At 38.9% G+C, this 18,808-nt stretch overlaps 1 protein-coding gene across 5 annotated transcripts in view; it reads left to right on the top strand.

Annotated features, from left to right (window-relative positions):
* The window catches only part of TPD52L1 (TPD52 like 1), a 99,654-nt gene extending 80,846 nt beyond the window's left edge, over positions 1-18,808 (top strand). The window contains exons 4-8 of one of the 5 annotated variants that reach the window (XM_004263858.3): positions 5,017-5,118; positions 8,942-8,956; positions 10,560-10,598; positions 13,186-13,246; positions 18,181-18,808. In XM_004263858.3, coding sequence (XP_004263906.1) covers positions 5,017-5,118; positions 8,942-8,956; positions 10,560-10,598; positions 13,186-13,246; positions 18,181-18,309 — 346 coding nt within the window. In that variant the 3' untranslated portion in view covers positions 18,310-18,808. The other 4 variants (XM_033407864.2, XM_033407875.2, XM_033407880.2 and 1 more) reach the window with 4 other exon arrangements.

The following is an 18,808-nucleotide window of genomic DNA, read 5'->3' as shown; positions in this document are numbered from 1 at the left end:
GTTGTCAAGTCAATCAGAATGTTAGTATTTAAATTGTTTTTCATTATTTGAATACTATTGAACATAATTTTATGTGATAGAGTTGAAAAAACAGTTTTCAGTATTAGTAGTACAAACTATGTACAGAATTTCATGGCACAATAAAGGGAGTAAAATGCAAATACACCGACTTCCTTGGGGGTTATCTGTGGCCTGACAGAAGAGCATTGTTTCAAGACACAGGCTCCTAGCCTCTGGATGAGGATGTATATTACTTATTCGGTTTTAAGATCAAGCCCAGTTAGGATGCACCATAAGGTACAGGGTCTGTGCAGTGCACAACTCCAGGGGACCCTTCACTTAGGCTGTAATGTGTGTGGTACTCCTTGGAGCTTTTAAATGCTCTGAGCCTGCTGACCTATTTCTCATGGATTCCCTAGTTATTTTGTTCGTGGAGCTCACTTCCCCATGTATAACCCTCTCTCATTGCCTAACCCCTAGAAATCTCTTGTCCTCAATTATTGGTCTCTAAGTAATGTATATAAGGACTACTAATTGTTTTCAAGAAATGTAGTGGTTAGCCTAGGGGAAGAGGCCTAAAAGTGTGGGTAGTAAATGTGCATCTTAAAATTTCTCGAAATATATTATTATTTAATAATAATAATTTAATAATTAATAAATTATTTAATAATTATTATAATAATTATAATATAATTATAATAATTATAATATAATAATATATTATATATAATAATAATAATTAATTAATGATTATTATAATTATTTAATAATAATTAGTATTATTATTTCTCTTCACAAACACTGGAGTTGATCTAATTCACCCTTGTCATCTCCTAGGCAACAAGACACTCTGGTGGAAGGCAGGCACACTGCCTACTCTAACCCTACCTCTGTCATTAAAGAGTCACTCAGCTCTTCTGGGCCTCAGTTTCATCATCTGTAGTCTTAAGGGATCGGGCTCTAGTGCCTTTCAGATTTAACATTTTATAATTCCCAGAAATAAAGAGTTAACAGTCCCTAAAATCTTTAACACTCCATTGAGCTATCCATACATTTGAATTTTAACTTTGAAATTTCACATAGATATAGAGATGCATTTTTCATGGTGAGGACTTAAATGTCCCTAATACCTCACTAAAGTAGTCAGATGCCTGTAAACACCTGTCTCACATTTTGATACAGAAGCGTGTTTAAAACATAGTGTGCTAACACTTACTGCTTACTATATGTAGAGTCACCCCTAGGTATCTGCGGGGGTTTTGTCCCAGGACCCATGCAGATACCAAAAGCCATGGATGCTCAAGTCCCTTATATAAAATGGTGTAGTATTTGCATATGACCTATATGTATCCTCCCATACACATGAAATCACCTCTAGATTACTTATAATACCTAATGCAGTGTAAATAGTTCTAAATACAGTGTAAATGCTATGGAAATAGTTACCCACTGATGGCAAATTCAAGTTTTGCTTTTTAGAACTTCCTGGAATTTTTTTCCTGAATGTTTTCCATCTGTGGTTGGTTGAATGCGCAGATGCAGAACCCACAGACGCGGCGGGCTAACTGTACTTCTCCCTGACTAGCTATTTTTAAATGAAGCCATTAAATTTAGAATGTCTCACACACACACACACACACACACACACACACACACACACACCAAGTGTTCAAAAGTCACTTCTTACCTCAAAATTCAAAGCATTCTCAAATATATAAAAGTTAAACTACGTGGAAAGTTTACAAGTAAATTAAATATTTGCTTTAATTGCAAGAAATTCCTGAAAGAAATGCAGGACCAACACAAGAAGGAATTCTCTAACTGGTACCCAGTCCCAACCTCATGCAAAGACCACAGTGTGACAGAGTAATTTTTTACTTTTCCCTTGAGTCACCTTTCAGGCCTTACAGATGCAGTATTGAGTGGATACCCGATTGACTGTCCTCCCTTGGCCTTCCTTGATTCCCTCTTCTGTGCCCATTTCCCCCCAGAACCCAACTCTGTTCCTCTGACACTCACTTGGCCAAGACCCCAGGTGAGTGATGATGGTGAATTGAACTAAGGCAGAGACCAGTAGAGGTGGTGAGACAGTAGACAGATTCGAGATCTGTTTGGAGGGCTGAACTAGCAGGGTCTCTTGACGGGTTGGCTATGGAGTGTGAAAGGAATAGAAGGGAAGAGAAGATACAAAGTCTCCTCTTTGGGTTATTTAATGGATTATTTCCTCACCAATATGCCTGAGAAACTTTTGCATAGGGAAACGTTTTCCTTGCTAATTAGAACTGAGCCTAATTCTAAATTCCAGTCCATAGTGCAAGACCATGTTTCATCTGTGTATAATATAGTGTCTTCCTCACTTCCATCATGTATGGATTTCATGTTTTACAGCCCATTTTCCATAGATCTGATTTTTCGGGGTTTTTTGGGCCATGCTGTGCAGCTTGTGGGATCTTAGTTCCCCAAACAGGGATCGAACCCGCGCCCTCGGCAGTGAAAGCACAGAATCGTAGCCACTGGACCGCCAGGGAGTTCCCTCTACAGATCTGATTTCATGGCCGGGTTACTGCTTTGTGAAAACTTTGTCAGCATCCTAAAAATATAACTGGAATAGTAATTCCACATTTTTCTTTGTTTATTTGTAAATAAATCCTTCTGTTTTTAAGGCTAAAACTACTACCTTTAAATCTTTGTTTTAAAGGCTATCTCTATGCCTAATCCAAGCATCAGGACACTGCTTTGGGAACCTGTTTAGTAGCATGTTTCTTCTGAAGGATTCTCAGCATGTGCCATTTCAAGATCACATCTCCTGAATTCTTGTAATAATGATGGAGGTTTTTATTTCTGGTCCACATTTAGTGCTATATTAACTGCCTTATCACTAATAAGAAGTTAGAGATTAATATTTTATTTTATGTGTAATCTGCCTGCAATTCCATGATTTCACATGATCAAAAATATTCTCCCGCCATAATTAAAACCTAACATCCTATAGTGAAATGTAAAAAGAAAGTTGTAATTTGAATAACTGCTATTTTTGTAACTTGGCAGCGAACAAAATTAAGCAAACATTCTAAAAGCTGTTCCTTTCTTTCATCTTCCCACTTCTCATTTGCTGCTTGACCCAGAGCCGTCTGGGGTCCACCTCCCCTAATCACATACCTCTCCCCAGAGACAAATTACCTCCCGCTCACCAAATTCTGCTTTGACCCTTTTTCCTGTCAGTCTTTCCCTGTTCCCTAGAAATGTCTGTTTAGTAAATGAATATTTGGTTTGGTTTTATCATCCAGATAATACTTGATTTTTACACTTCCTGAAAAACAGGCATTGTGTAAATAAATAACATGCGGTGCTGGTAATATCAGACTCACTCCTTCCTGCTAACAAAAAAGAATAATAGCATACCATGCTAATGAAGTGATTTCAGTCCCAAGGAAGACCAAGGAGCATGTTTTAAAGCATTTGTGTAGAGTCTGGTAGTATATTTAGGGCCGGATGATGTGTGGGAAGTGGAAGGGTGGGAGGGATAACGGAAGTTCCTACACAATGAATGTCACAGGGCATAGTCTTCTTAGATGTACCATATGCATGCAGGTGTTCTAGGCTAAGCAAGGAGCTTTGGGGGAACTTACCTGGGAGCAACATATATGGGAAGAAGATGGTATGTGCATTATAAGAATTAGTTTATAGTGGGAAGCAGCCACATAGCAGCCGCATGGCACAGGGAGATCAGCTCGGTGCTTTGTGACCACCTAGAGGGGTGGGATAGGGAGGGTGGGAAGGAGACGCAAGAGGGAGGAGATATGGGGATATATGTATGTGTAGAGCTGATTCTGTTTGTTATAAAGCAGAAACCATTGTAAAGCAATTATACTCCAATAAAGATGTTAAAAAAAAAGAATTCGTTTATTTTTTAAAAGTCAGTTGAACACTTTTTGGTTTGGTTTGTTTCCGTTTTATTGAGATATATTAAATGAAATATAATACATACAACACTGTATAAGTTTAAGCTGTATAGCATAATGACTTGACTTACATATACTGTGAAATGGTGTACAAAACTTTCGGCTGATTTCTTTTTATTCCCTCAGGTTAGGTGCCTTTTGTTTTCTACTTTATTAGTTAACACTTAGAAATTTCCTAGCCCAGTGGATACACCACCGCCTTTCCTGTCACCATGCTCAAAACCTTAAACCAATTTATTCGTCTTGTTCCATTTGTCACTTATAACCTCCTGTCAAGTCCGTCCATTCTCTCTCTATAACCCATCACACTGCATTGTTCTTACTGTCATGACTCCTAGTTCAGAGCTACAGAGGAGCTTCCTCTTTGATCATTGATTCATTCCTCTAATATTTATTAAGTTTCCCCTGTATCCCTCTGCCACATACTGGGGACACAAAGATGAATGGCTTCCTTGCCCTCAGGGAGTTAGCCTTGTGGGGACATAGGTTTGTGAACAGATCATTGCAGTACTATATTCCTAAAACTGTTTTAAAAAAAGTAACTATATTAAGATTATGCACCCTTCTTATTCCCAGCTCTAAGTATTTGAAAATTAAGTAACTAGTTCTATTTTGCCATTTTATGGTTACTTTTACCCACATAAGCAGTAAAAGCTTAAATTTCCCTTTGAAATATACATTTTCTAATTCGTGTTACCATTGATGGCTAGAGCTTTCATCGTCACTTCATAGAGTTAATACATCTCTTTAAGAATAACTCTCTACTCTCAGAGCAGTTCCACTATTTGTGATTAAAGATCTGCACATTCAGATCTGGACTTATATATGTATATTTTTCCTGAATTCAGATTTAATGGTCTGAGTTTCCCTCTGATGAGCGGCCACCAACCCATCCTCCCCAAACAATGAATAGAAACAATTACTTCTGTGGATCATCTTCCTAAATCTGGCTTGGAAAGGGAGTTTTCAAAGTCAGGAGAGAGAAGTACGATGAATGTTTTATGGGAAATCATGATATTATCTTTCTCTGTTTTATTTTTTGTTTTATTTCTAGCTACAAGAAAACACATGAAACTCTGAGTCACGCAGGGCAGAAGGCAACTGCAGCTTTCAGCAACGTTGGGACGGCCATCAGCAAGAAGTTTGGAGACATGAGGTACTGTGGGAAAGAACCACGGGAATGGGGCTAAGCCTTTGGCTTTCTGAGAGAAGGGGAGCATTATATATATATATATATATCAACTGGTCTTCCTAACACATTCTTTTTTTTTTAAGTTGGATTAAAATTTTATGTGGCTGATAGTATTGGTGACTGAGATACATTTTTATATTGGGACATTTTCTGGGCCTGGTCCCAGAGATGCCCTTTCCACTAGGACCCGACCTAGTAGAAATAGAAGATAGAGGGTGCCTTTAATCACCAGTAATAAGGAGAGATTTCAAAAGAATGCAGCACACACTGAATTTTAATCACTGTAATTTAAACAATAAGTTAAAATATGCCTTCAGTGGAATATTCTCTGATAAACTATTCTTGGTTACATTTTTGTATATATCCAACTAGTACATGTATTTTTTCTATGCTAAATGCATAGATATTTATTCTTTTATTCTAAAAAGGTACCATATAATGTATGCTCCTGGTAGTATTCTTTCTTTACTTTAGCAATATATTGTGAATATGTTAATAAATGTTTATTGCATCTTCATTTTTTAAAAAATTATTTATTTTTGTCTGCATCGGGTCTTTGTTACTGCACACAGGCCTTCTCTAGTTGCGGAGAGCAGGGGCCACTTCTCGTTGCGGTGTGCAGGCTTCTCACTGCGGTGGCCTCTCCCGCTGCAGAGCACGGGCTCAAGGCTCAAAGGCTCCGTAGTTGTGGCTCATGGGCCCAGTTGCTCCACGGCACATGGGATCCTCCCGGAGTAGGGATCGAACCCATGTCTCCTGCATTGGCAGGTGGACTCCAAACCAGTGTACCACCAGGGAAGTCCTTACATCTTCATTTTTAATGGCTGTATTATCTTCCAGTGCATAGCTGTAGCAAAATGTTTAAACCAGTCCCTTTGTTCATTTTGGTTATTTTCAGTATTTGTTATATAAAATTAGGGTGAATATCAAGATTTTGAACTGAGAACCAAATGACCTCACTATAGGCACCAGGAAAACAATGTAGTATTGACCATTTTTATTTTTCATATTAGGTACTAGGAAGTTCTCTTACATAGAGTTGTTACTCTCATTTTTTTTGCTTAAATACCTCTCATAGTTTATTTTGAATTTGGCTGATATGCTTAAGAGATTTTTCGTATAAATCATGTCATTTTTCTCTCTAGAAATCAAATTCACTTTTTAAAAACTTCTCAAGTACATTTTATATTTAAAATATAAATTTAAATATATATTTAAATATAAATTATAATATAATTTATATTTAATATATAAATATATATTTAATATATATAAATTTAAATATATTTTTATATATAAATAAATATATATATAAATTTTTATATAAATTTAAATATATATTTAAAATATATATTTAAAAAATATGTGTGTATTATTTTACTGGATTCTTAAACTATTGCTTTCTTTGTTACCCTGCAGCTTTGATACCTAGAGGCAAATATTTATATCTTTGTGTTTAAGTTATTTTTTGACGTCAAAAATTACTGGATTGTGCCCCAAATTCATGCATCATCTTAACAACTTGGCATTCATGAGGCTAGAGTTAAGTAAGTACATGTGCATGAATCTGAGTACATTGCTTTATCTTCATTTTTGCTAATAAAGCAATAACAAAAAGCAGTTAAAATTCTTCAGAGGCAGTGTGTGATGAACGGTAAATATTCTGGATTATGAATTAACCCTAACTTTATTAGATAAAAATTTGCAGTCATTTCAGTGGCATTAAAACATTTATCTAAACTAATTAAATAACTCCTTAAAACAGGAAAGACCTTATCACCAGTTATATCCAAGAAAATATATTTTGTCATGTTTATAAAGTTTGTTCTCCACATACGTAGTTGAAACCTTTCACTTGAACACTGGGATTCAGTGGCATAATACTGCCGACTAGAATAGTGTTTCTCTAACGGTAGCAGACCTTAGGGACACCTCTGAAGCTTGACAAGTGCATATTCCCAGATTCCACCTCTCTCTCCAAGGTTGCACCTCAGTAGGTCTTGGGTGGCGTCTAGGAATCTGTGGCTGTTCTCAGTTATAAACAGGGATAAAAGTAACAACATCTTCAGTTTATTATACAAGTAGCAAAAGAGAGCCTGCTATGTATTAAGCACTCAATAAATGCCAGTTTTTACCTTTACTAAGTGACTGTCTCAGTTACAAGGTGACCCCACAGGACTGAAATTGGGAGAGTCCGTGAACAGGAGTGCAGTGTGTTTCATAAGTTGTAGAGAACGAGGACTGTGTTTCACACGTGCAGCATGTTGACATACTCATGTTCCTACAAGAGCTGGGCATAATATCAAGGTTCTGTTGACTGCCTTTCCTCCTGTTTCAGTGTGGCTTTGTTTTAGCACAATGGATAACCTGTTTCCCAGGAGTTCCAAACTTTTCATTAATTATGGCTCTGTGTAGAGGATACAAAACTTCCGTTACAAACTGTGGCTAAAAATATTGGGAAATGTAGTCCACATTCAAATATGGGCCTGTAATAGTTTGTAGACCTATATTTTCAGGTCTATATTTTTCTCAAACTATAATATCTAACATTTGAAATAAATGAGGATAACTCTCTGTGAAAGCAAAAAGTTTTACAAAGAATTGTTACTTTTATACTAGAACAAGTAATATATGTAAAAGTCATATTTGAAAAGTATTTAAGTTTAATATAATAACGATTCTCAAAAGAGAACAATTAGTAAGTTTTAAATTTTTCATTCAAATTAATTTGCCAATTTATAAAATGATAGTGGGGAAATTTTAAAATTTTATCACAGGCATTTTACTTTGAACCCCTTTTCAGTTTGAAAGTATCATATTATTTTATATTTTGTTGGTTATACCATAAAATTCTTTTGTGAATTCTGGGAACAAATTTCTGAACTTCTTCAAAAAGATTGACAGAAAAATTCAGATACCTGAGAAGAAAAACAGTACCTCTCAGTTTTGTGGGGTTTTTTTTTTTTGGTTGTTGTTGTTGTTGTTGTTGTTGGCTGCACCGCGAGGCTTACGGGATCCTAGTTCACCGAACAGGGATCGAACTCTGGCCCTTGGCAGTAAGAGCTCAGAGTCCTAACCACTGGACCTCCAGGGAATCCCCTCTCAGTTTTTCTTTAAAATAATTAAAAGTTAATGCTTACAGGTTTTGAAAACCTAGAATTTGGGCCTTTTAATAACTGGATGAAAAGCACTATGTTAGGATTTAATTTAGATGTTTTATAAAAATAAATAAGATTTCCTGAGCTAAGGTTCTCATTTTCTCCTGACGGCCACTAAGTGAAGGCCCCTGAGCCTGGTCACGGAATTGCTCTGGCTTCTTCTCCACCTGTCAGGTAACATGGTTAATAGCTACCTAACTAGACTGTTTTCTCTGAAGTTAAAATAAGGTCACATTTATGAAAGTACTCTGAAGAAATGCAAGCTATTAGAATCACTTTTATATTAATAATGTTGCCATCTTCTTGGGACTTCTCGGTGAATTTGTTCAAACTGTGTGTGATCTAGTGGAGAGGAAATCTTTGGAGGAGGCGTGTGACTTTATTAGAGAATCCAGCCACCTCTATATGTCCGTGAGAAAAATAGTGAGAAGCGCACATACGGTAGGTTGGTAAAGTAATTGTGAAGACATTAAAAAGTCAGTGTACTCAAAAAGAGTAACAAATGGGGTCTCCTCGTCTTTTCCTTGGGGCTCTTCAAAGAGGGGACAGTGGGCAGTGAGGCCGGTTCCTTGCATCCTGATGTGCTAACCCTGCTCCTGCTCTTCTCTCCTGTGCTGCTCCGGCTGCAGGTCTCACTCCATCGGGTAAGCGCTGCCCCCAGGGCCCTGCCAGCTCCCTAGCAGCTCCCTTCCTCCCCGGAGCCCCACTGTGGGTGCGCTTCAGCCAAAGACCAGGTCTCTGTTGCTGACAGTGTTCACAACCAGGGAGAGTTACAGAGTATAGGGCACCTAATGCATTTGAATCTATTTCAGCCCCTGTGTATCTCACTTCTGAATCATTTACATGACTTTCACTTGCTGAGCCATCCCTCAGGAATCTCCTTCTGCATCATGCCTTCTTACACTGGCAAAGGTCCTTAGATTCAAAGAGGAGGAAAGTGGCAATTGCGAGTTGCGTATGTTTACGAAACTTTCAGAAAGTGAAGTCGAGAAACAGGAGTTTTTTCCACTGGATTGTTGTGTTTTTCTGAATTCCTAGTAACTGTTACTTAGGCAGATGATTTACCTTCAACTCTCTGTACCTTCTGAAGTTGAAGAGGAGAAAGGCCACCAGAAGAGCTCAAATGTTAGCAAGTGTGCAACTGTCAGTCCCAGGTCTCTGAATTAAGCCTCCTTTTAGGTAGAATCTTATTACATCCTTAAAAAAATTTTTTTTATTAAGAAAACTACCTGTATTTAAAGAGATGAATAATTTATAATGCTGATGAAGTTCTTTTAGTAATTCTTTTTTTAATGTAACTTATGAGGAAATATTTGCCTATGATTTCTAAATGGAGTGTCTAGGGTAAGACCGTAAGTATCCCCTGCACTTCTTTGTCCTTTTCTTTCTGAGTTCTAGTAAAGTGCCGCCCCTACTGATGACCTCAGTGGATATTGGTGGGGAAGGTGATGAGTCTGATCCCCTACCTGTTAGCTTCCTGGGAGAAGAGAAGGCCGGGACTGTGGTGGAAATTGGATGAGGGCATGCTAGCCTAGGAAAATGGACCCCATTTTGCTTGCTCCCTTCCTGCAGCCTGATTTCCGAGTGGAACTCACGTAGAAATAACAGGCAGTCGATCAGAGGGAAGACAGTTAGCCGCTGTAGGATCAACAGGGTGAGAAGGCTGATGATCTTAAGAGTTCTCAGAAAAGTTGATCTTTGTACCAGATGTCCTGGGATGGATGCAGAAGCCCTGCCACCATGTTGGACTGTGAATTGCGTTTACCTGGCATGTGTTTCCTTGATTGACTCATGTTAACTACACACAGTCCTCTGGAGTGCTTCTCTACAATGGAATGATTAGCTTTTAGCTGCCTGGCTCTATGTGCTAGGCACTGCCCCTTGCCCCTTACTGTCTTCCTGAACAGGAGAAGGGAGCTGGACCAGGTGAGCATGTCCACCAGCTGTTGGGCTGACCTAGGGCAAACCAGACGGTCTCCTCCTCTCCTCCCTGGCCTACAGGGAACCTACAGGAAGTGAAATAATATGCAGCCATGGACCACCTGGTCTCCTTATTCCTTTGGAAGTGACTGTGGCCCATCCTACCCAACAAAAACAAATCTCATCTTGGTGGGGTGTGCAGGGAACACTTCAGATAGTTGAAATTGCTGTTTTGAAACTGTGAATAGGGAGTTTCTCATGTACTTATATTGTGCTATCTTTTTTTCTTTCTTTTTTTTTTCCCTTTAATCTGCTTTTGCCCTGAAGCTACTCCATTCGCCATTCCATAAGTATGCCTGCTATGAGGTAATCTGTGTAAATTATTTTACATAATGTCAGTGTATAATGTGCATGAAGTGTTAACTTTATTGATACTTTGTGGGTTTTTTCCTTCTTTATATAAAGGGAGATGCCATGACCTATCTTATGCTCTTTTCTGAGGGCCCTCAGGAAGAAAGGCTGACAACCCTGTATAAGTATTGTAGGTGTCATGGGCTTGGGCTATTGACCAGACACACTGGGTTAAGTCCAGCCACTCTTGATTTGTGTGACCTGAGGGGTGAACTTGGCAGCCTTGGGAAGGTCACCTCAGTGACAGCATTTTCATCATGTTTAAAAATAAGAGGCTAGAACCAGCTTTACTGCTCTTCCCTTGGTGCTTCCAGGAGCCCTAGTGCTTCCTTGGGCTGCCCTGGTTGGGGCTCCAGGGGAGGGGATCTAGTCTCTGGGACCCTCCCTCACTTCAGTCAGAACTGTGCCTCTTCTTCCTGCTTTATATCATATACTGTGGTGTGAATACATTCTAGAGGGAGTTCAGTTACTCTAAATAGTTTGAGCCCACTGAAGCCAAATTCTTTCCAGGGTCATTTGCAGTGCTACAAGTTTGTAGTTGTATATGACATGATTAAATCTGAATAAATAGTTTCTCCGTATTCCCCACATGCACTCTAGTGTAATTTGATTAGAGGAATGTCTGTTTTATATATCTGATGATGTCTCTTCTACACTGGGGTTATGTGGTTACTTTGGAAGTTTAACCACAGCATTTGATTTCCCTAATTTGGTGGTAAGTAGAGAGCATAGATTCAAGATGGCTTAGTTCATATTTGAATGACTTGCTGCCCCTAGAATAAGGGCACCAGAATTGAGCAGTGCAGCCTGCAGCTCTGAGCTTCTTTACTCGTTAAATTTTAAGTCTGGGTGTCCAAAAAAGCCTTGAAAAAAAAATATGGTTTTCCTCTGTGAACCAGGAATCCATCTAGTGACTTATGGGTCAAATGTATTCCTTGTGAGCTTGCCTGAAATTAACTTTAAAAAAAAAAAAAAAAAAGGTTTTGCTCAACTAACATAAACCACGAACCATTAGGCTGAACTGTCTGCCCACTGTGGTCCTGTGCAACTGATGGATGACAGGTAGTTAGTCATGTGACCAGCTTGGCCAAATAAAACATGCAGTGGAAGTAAAGTGCTAATAAGTGTACACTTCTGAATCATTCTTATGTAATTTCACTAATATTTCATCATGAGACAGGTACGGTGGAGGATTCCTCACAGGAATTCGACTCATGTTTGAGTCATATACAAGGTGTGATGCCATGCTTGGGCCCTCTGAACTCACCACTGTTACTTCATACAGCCTGGATGCAAATGCATTTGTGACCATCCGGAGCATCAGAGTCTTGGGAGACAATCCCTAATGAAGCCAAATTCATTCAAAAACATATCCTCTACATTAGTTTCCTCTTGATAGTATTAGAGCCATGCTACAGCCCACACCATACAGTGAAGCCCGTATTTTATAACCATCCGCCCTTATGAAGTTTCTTTAGGCCATTCCTCTTATTTTATTTCTTTTGCACTCGAGAGAATAGCAAGTGGCTTATCAAGTATAGTAACGTTCAGTTGAATCTTTTGACCTGAAAATGATGGCAGTCGTTGCTGAAAGCCAACATGAACACAAGATTTAAGACACATTTTTAATTCAGTTCCTGTTTCCTTAGTTGGACTTGGTGATATCATTTTTAATGGTGATGATGTCATTAACTCATAATGTCATGTGGCCAAATCCCGTATAGGAAACCAAAAAGCACCAGATAAAGATCTAAATCTTAAAGTTACAAGACGGTATGTAGATTATTTAACACAGTGAATGAGTCACAAATAAATTGTCGATAGACAGCAAAGGTTCTGTCTGGTAAGAACAAGTAAGTGTATCTTCTTTGGGAGGAAATATAACACGTGCCAATAGCACCATTTTGATCAAGCATTAAACAAGTAGTGAGTATATTTCAACCTAAAATAATGGGCGCACTGACTTTCAGAAACACTGCTTCCTGGATGTTGAGAAAATGCTTAGTTTTAAAACTTTAAAGTTTGAAAACATCTGAACCTTTTTTTTCCTTTAGCTATTTCTGTCTTGTGTCACATTCACTAAAATAAATGACTTTTAAAATTCCAAGTGGGAAAACTCGAATGTGACGTTCTTCAGATAGACTTTCTATTGGTTATAAAATAACTGAGCTGGGAAAAGGAGTGTTACGATAGAAACAATTAATTAGTAAATGAAAAATTAAGCTATCACTCCTTTGACTCGTTGGAAATGATGTACGGTGCACCATGGAATTATTACAGTTGTATCCTTGCCAAATGCTATATTATTTATTCTATAGTTATCTATTTTACTTAGAAAAATTCCATGTCGGGTTATGGTTTCTGGATCTAACCTAGCAGAAGTGAAATAAATTTGAAAACATGGTTGGTGTAGGTGGCAAGTCAGCAACTAACTCTGGTGCAGAGGTGATGTTTGCAAGTAAGAGCAGAAAACAGGCAGCACAGCACGATTGCTAAGACAGCTAGGTCTTCGGAGCTGACCTCTCTTTTTTTGTTATTTTAGGAATTCTCCTACTTTCAAATCATTTGAGGAGAGGGTTGAGACAACTGTCACAAGCCTTAAGGTACAGATGAAGTGAATTTTGTGTCGCTGGGTTCGTTGAATCAGGACAGCTTAGGCGTTGCTGCCATTGGCTTCAAAGGCGGGGCTACCAGCATTTGAAGGCAGCACTGCACAGTCACTTTTCTTCACATATAAATCTATAAAGAAAACCAATATTGAATAGTGTTACTGTAGCCATACCAAGTTGTTTATATAAATAAATCATTCAGAAGTGAACTGTTCATGAAAGCGAATTGGGATTTGTGTTGATCTGTTCACTGGTTAGAACTCTTAATGCTATCCCCCAAGAAGCAGATATGTGATAGATGACTGTGGATAGGACAAAGGATCTGTGAACTCTGAAATCAGAGTGTAAGTGAAAGTTCAGTAACAGCTCAGAGCTCCTCTGGTTTGGACACGGACCAGTAGAAATGAACTTGGTTCCATGCGCTGTCCTGCCATCCACCGCCCATCAACACCACTTGCCTACTCCACTCACGTACTGAGCACAGCACAGCGTGGTTATCATGGAGGGAAAATAAAGCTGAATCACAAAATGCATTATTTTGTAATAGTGCGTTTGTTCCCTGGGTATAAACTGAAAGTATGCCTGTTCTATAGTAGGTGCTAAAAAAAAAAAAAATCATTGAATTTATTGTTTGAGCATAGATAAGTTAATGTACAGAGGATAAAAGAGCAAAAGTAAAATCAGTCTAGTCCTAACTGTATAGAACGTTTAAAACATGAAAAGTCATTGATACTACTAAGATTTTTTAAAGATACCACCTAAACTTAATTACATCTTGATATCATTATCACTATTTTACATACAATCCATTTCTATATTTCCCTATTACTAGGAAAATTAAGAATATGTGTGATCTTTAATCAGATCAAAAGCACATATAGGCTCGTGCTGATTACCCAGCTGCTTCTGAATCATATGACCCTCACATGTGCTGCCTGATGAGAGTCTGTGAGGGTATAAGTTATTCCTTAGTCGAGGTCTTAGATGCTCTTATTGATTTTGACCTGGAGGGTCTTTCCCCTTAGAAGAGGCTTTCACGTAGTCTTCTCTTTTCCAGACCTGTGATTAGGTGTTTAAGGCTCAAGGATGAAATTATTACTCAACATTTACCGTGCTTTCATTGATTTCATTTACCAGCAGTCTCTAGTTGTGCAGTTTTACTGCTCTGCCTGTCAACATTATCATTTATTTAGGGACCCAGAGGAGCCATTAAATTGCCGCTGTTTGTAGGAAAAACTTTTTATGGGTAGAGACCTGCAGTGTCACAGACGTTTCTCATGCCAGAATATCTAGTTTCAAAACAAAAGATTCCAAAAACCCCAGGAGTTAATTTCTCAACATTTGGTTCTCAGCCTTAAGACAATCCAAGAAGGATGGATTCTCTTGTCAAGTTCTGACATAGGAGAAGTTGTGCTTTTTAGGTTTTCTTTAGAAGAAGGAGGTATGAAGAAGCAAAAGAGGAATAAAGAACAACCTGTTTTCATTTGCTTTTAGGAAACTCTGGTTAGCTCACAGTTCATATATGAGATAAGTGTCTGGTCCACACTGTCAGCCTCTCACTTTTCTCACCGCATCTGGATGGAAGGTACAGAGCCTGCCTCCTTCCTCAGACATGCACAAAACTAACTCAGCCAACTGGATACTAGCCTGTGTCAAGACCTCCTGAAAGCAGATTCTATGTCTGCATGATTGTCCATGGGTTTAACAAGACTCACAGCCCACCCACCACCTAGTTTCTCTTTCTCTGCCCACACAGGCAACAAGAGAATAGCTAATAGTCATGCTGTGTGTCAGACCTTCCACTTCCTCAATAATTACAAACTTCCCATTCCTTTTTTTCCCTCCAGACTAAACAATAGATATTTAACCCTTCTGTGTATAGTTTATTTTCTGCATAGTTTTCTTTTGTGTTCTGAATCTTCTCCAAAACTTCTGTAACTTTTCAATCCTGAGGTTATTTCCTGCTGAGGGAATGACTCATGAATCAGTACAGATGAGTGAAATTCCTTGCAGGTCTATATACTGTATTTCCACTCACACATCCTGCTTTAAGCTTGATTTTTCAAACACCACTTAGAGAGGGAATCGTGTTCATATTTGTGTTCTATTAGAAGTAATGTTCTGCTGTGAAGCGAGGTCCGTTCCTGCCATCTTTGCACACAATCTGTCACACCATCTGGCATTTGCACCCAATGGATAGTTCTTATTTTATACCCAATTGTGTAGATAGTTTGATTTCCCATGAAAAACTTGCCAGTTCATCAAAATCATATAAAATTTAGTCCTTTCTGCCTACATCCTTGTAATACATCAATGTATTACTTGACATCTTGGCTGGTGTCACCTGTACACTCAATAAGCACAATTTCTATTTCATCTAAAACAAGCAAACAGAAAACAGACCCAGAATCAGCTCCTATGAAACCATATTTGGAATGTTCTACTATGTTCCAGTGAATCATGAACAACTACATCCCCTCTGACCGTTCTGCACCCATGTCAAGCAGAACATATTTTTAGTGCCCCTACTTTTTGGTGAGCACATTGTATGGCCTGAATTAAAACCATAAAAAAAGGTAAGATATACTTACTGTTTCTTTGTGTCCTTTCAACCGGATACTTTTATTAAGAAAGATCAGGAAGCCCAGTTCAGTAATTCAAATAACATTTTTTTGCAAAGAGCAGTTATAGTGTTGGGGACACAGTGACAACTTCTTGGATGAAAAACCATTTTGAAGGGAAGGGTCCGGGAGAAGCTTATTGTTCACATCTCTGCTTAAGGAGGTCCTTGGCTAAAGTATTGTCGTGTGTAGTTATTAAACCCACATGGTTAGGAAACCCCTTTAGTCCACTCCTTTCTTGGCCAAACTGCTTTATTTCCAAGTGGTTTCCTCCCTCTTTATTTTTCTATTTTGATTTGAGAAATCAGGAACTAGAAGAGAAGAACAAAACAAAGCCCAGAAGAAAACATCAGTAATTGGTATTCGCCTGATTTCAACACTGTGTGTGACTTCTATTGCTAAAGAGAATGCGACTAAAGAGGAAGATGGGAACTATTAATAGAGTTAATTACATTGAATTAACCTTGCCTCTCTCGGAAAAGAAATAACCATAGTGAACAATCAGATAGTTGAAACCAACCCCCTGCTTCTTTCCAGTGCTAAGATAGCACAGAGTGGAGGAGGAATCAGTGCTCTGTCCCTGAGGTCTGCAAACTAAGGTTTATGGGCCAGATTCAGCTGGTTGCCTATTTTTGAGCGGTCTGTGTGCTAAGAATGGTTTTCACTTTTTTTTTAATGGTTAAAAAAAATCAAAGGAAGAACAGTATTTTGTGATTTGAAAATTAAATTACATGAAATTCACATTTCACTGTCCATTCATACAGCCTGTATGGAACACAGTTCACTTATGTATTATCTCGGCTGCTTTCTACAATGGCTGATTTGAGTATTTGTGACAGAGATGATGTGGTTCCTAAGCCTAAAACATTTATAATCTGTCACTTTCCAGAATGAGTTTTCCAGTCCCAAGCAGAGTGGAAAAATTCAACTTAGTAACTGAATTTACAGAGGCAGAGAGGGATTTTAGTGACAATGGGAGAAAAGTTCGTGTGTGATTTGCCATGACTGAACTGCTTTTAAATCGTGGTTAAGGTTTTAAAAGGGCAGGCCAGGCAATTGGCAGGTGCATTTCCCAGTGTGGTTTATGTCCTTGTGAGTGATCATAAGTGACAGTGAGGTGTAGACAGCATTTTGGGAAGAGCAACATCTTCTATACCTTTCTTTTCCTCAAAGTATTTTTCCATATTGTTAATGGTTAAAGGAAGGCCGATGTGGCCATTAACAAGACTTGCATTAAGCATTTTGGACCATTAAATATTCTTTTGAGAGACCTTATAATCAGGAATTTTTCAAAATACTTAACCATATTTCTTAATTATAAATTGATTTCTTCCTGACTATATTCTCTTTTTTTTAATTTTTTAAAAATTTATTTATTTATTTATGGCTGTGTTGGGTCTTTGTTTCTGTGCGAGTGCTTTCTCTAGTTGTGGCAAGCGGGGGCCACTCTTCATCGCGGTGCGTGGGCCTCTCACTATCGCTGCCTCTCTTGTTCTCTGCGGAGCACAGGCTCCAGACGCGCAGGCTCAGTAATTGTGGCTCACGGGCCCAGTTGCTCCGCGGCATGTGGGATCTTCCCAGACCAGGGCTCGAACCCGTGTCCCCTGCATTGGCAGGCAGATTCTCAACCACTGCGCCACCAGGGAAGCCCCTGACTATATTCTTATTAGCCAATAACAAGTACACAAAAAGAGAGCTTCGTAAAACATCATAACTTTGCATTTTAAGGTATATTCCTCCTATAAAGACAACTGCCTGGAAAGATGTGAGAGGAGCAGTGCTTAAGCCATGATTCATCTCCAACTCTCAAAGTATTAGAAACCAGAAATCATGTTCCATTGAGCCACTCTGCTTTTCAAGAGACATTTTTCGGAAATCCAGATTGCCTTGCTAAATCCCAAATGGAAAACTCAAGCTGGAGTCACTAAAAGGCATTCACACATTTGTGAAATTGGGGGAATTTATCTAATATCCCATTCCATTTGATTAAATCGGTTCTCTGGGTGAGTGAGTAGATGGTGCAAATCCACAGATCTGCATATGCCCCTGAAGGGACTGAGAATTTTGATGTAGAAGAGACAAAGAGAGAGTCACTAAATCTGTACAAATTAAAGTTTCGAGTCCAGTCGCAGAACCCAAATATGAATGATATCCTAGCCCCCTGCTAAAGGAAACTAACTTCTCTACATCCTTTGCATCCCCTTTCAAGAAGACAGGTATATTTGTGAACTTGAAAGCAATCGATCTTATTTTTAAAATTACAGAAATAACGAAATAACTGCATGTGTGCGTCTCAATCCGTTTCAGACGAAAGTAGGCGGGACGAACCAAGGCGGAGGCAGCTTCGAGGAGGTGCTGAGCTCCACGGCCCAAGCCAGCGCGCAGAGCTCGGCCGGTGGCCCCCGGCGGGCCGAGGGGGAGGAGCTGCAGTGCTAGGGCCCCGCCCGCGCCCGCAGCTGCCCTGCCCGCGCGCATCCGGATATGAAGACCAGAATCCCACTGGAAGACCCAGGCCTTGACCTTGTTCTTCAAATGGCTTCTCCTGAAAGTTTAATTAAATGATTTCCACTTGAATTTGTGTTGATGATGGACCACGTGACCATCACACTTTAGTATTCATAGATTGTCATCTTTTAAAATGTCGGCTCCAGCAGGTACACAGTTGGTCACGACGCTTGTTTTTTGTGTAATTCAACATATTTTCCAAACGTAGCTATTAATTATTTGCTTCGATTTTTGCTTGGACTCCTGTACGAAGTGCATGTCTTTGAAGGCTCAGTGCCCCCTTTCAGTTCTGTCCACAGGATGGGGCTCTTTCTGACCGTCTCTAGCAGTGAATGGGATGACAATGAGAATTTCATCAAACTGCTTCCGATCTCCCTCGCCTACTTTAATTCCTTATGTTTATTTAAGCAATTAAAATAATTGATTTTAA

This window comes from Orcinus orca, chromosome 12 (genome assembly GCF_937001465.1).
Source record: "Orcinus orca chromosome 12, mOrcOrc1.1, whole genome shotgun sequence".
In the NCBI taxonomy this organism is placed as follows: Eukaryota; Metazoa; Chordata; class Mammalia; order Artiodactyla; family Delphinidae; genus Orcinus; species Orcinus orca.
Note: the sequence above shows the minus strand (reverse complement) of the source record. Positions and strands in the feature narration are given on the sequence as shown.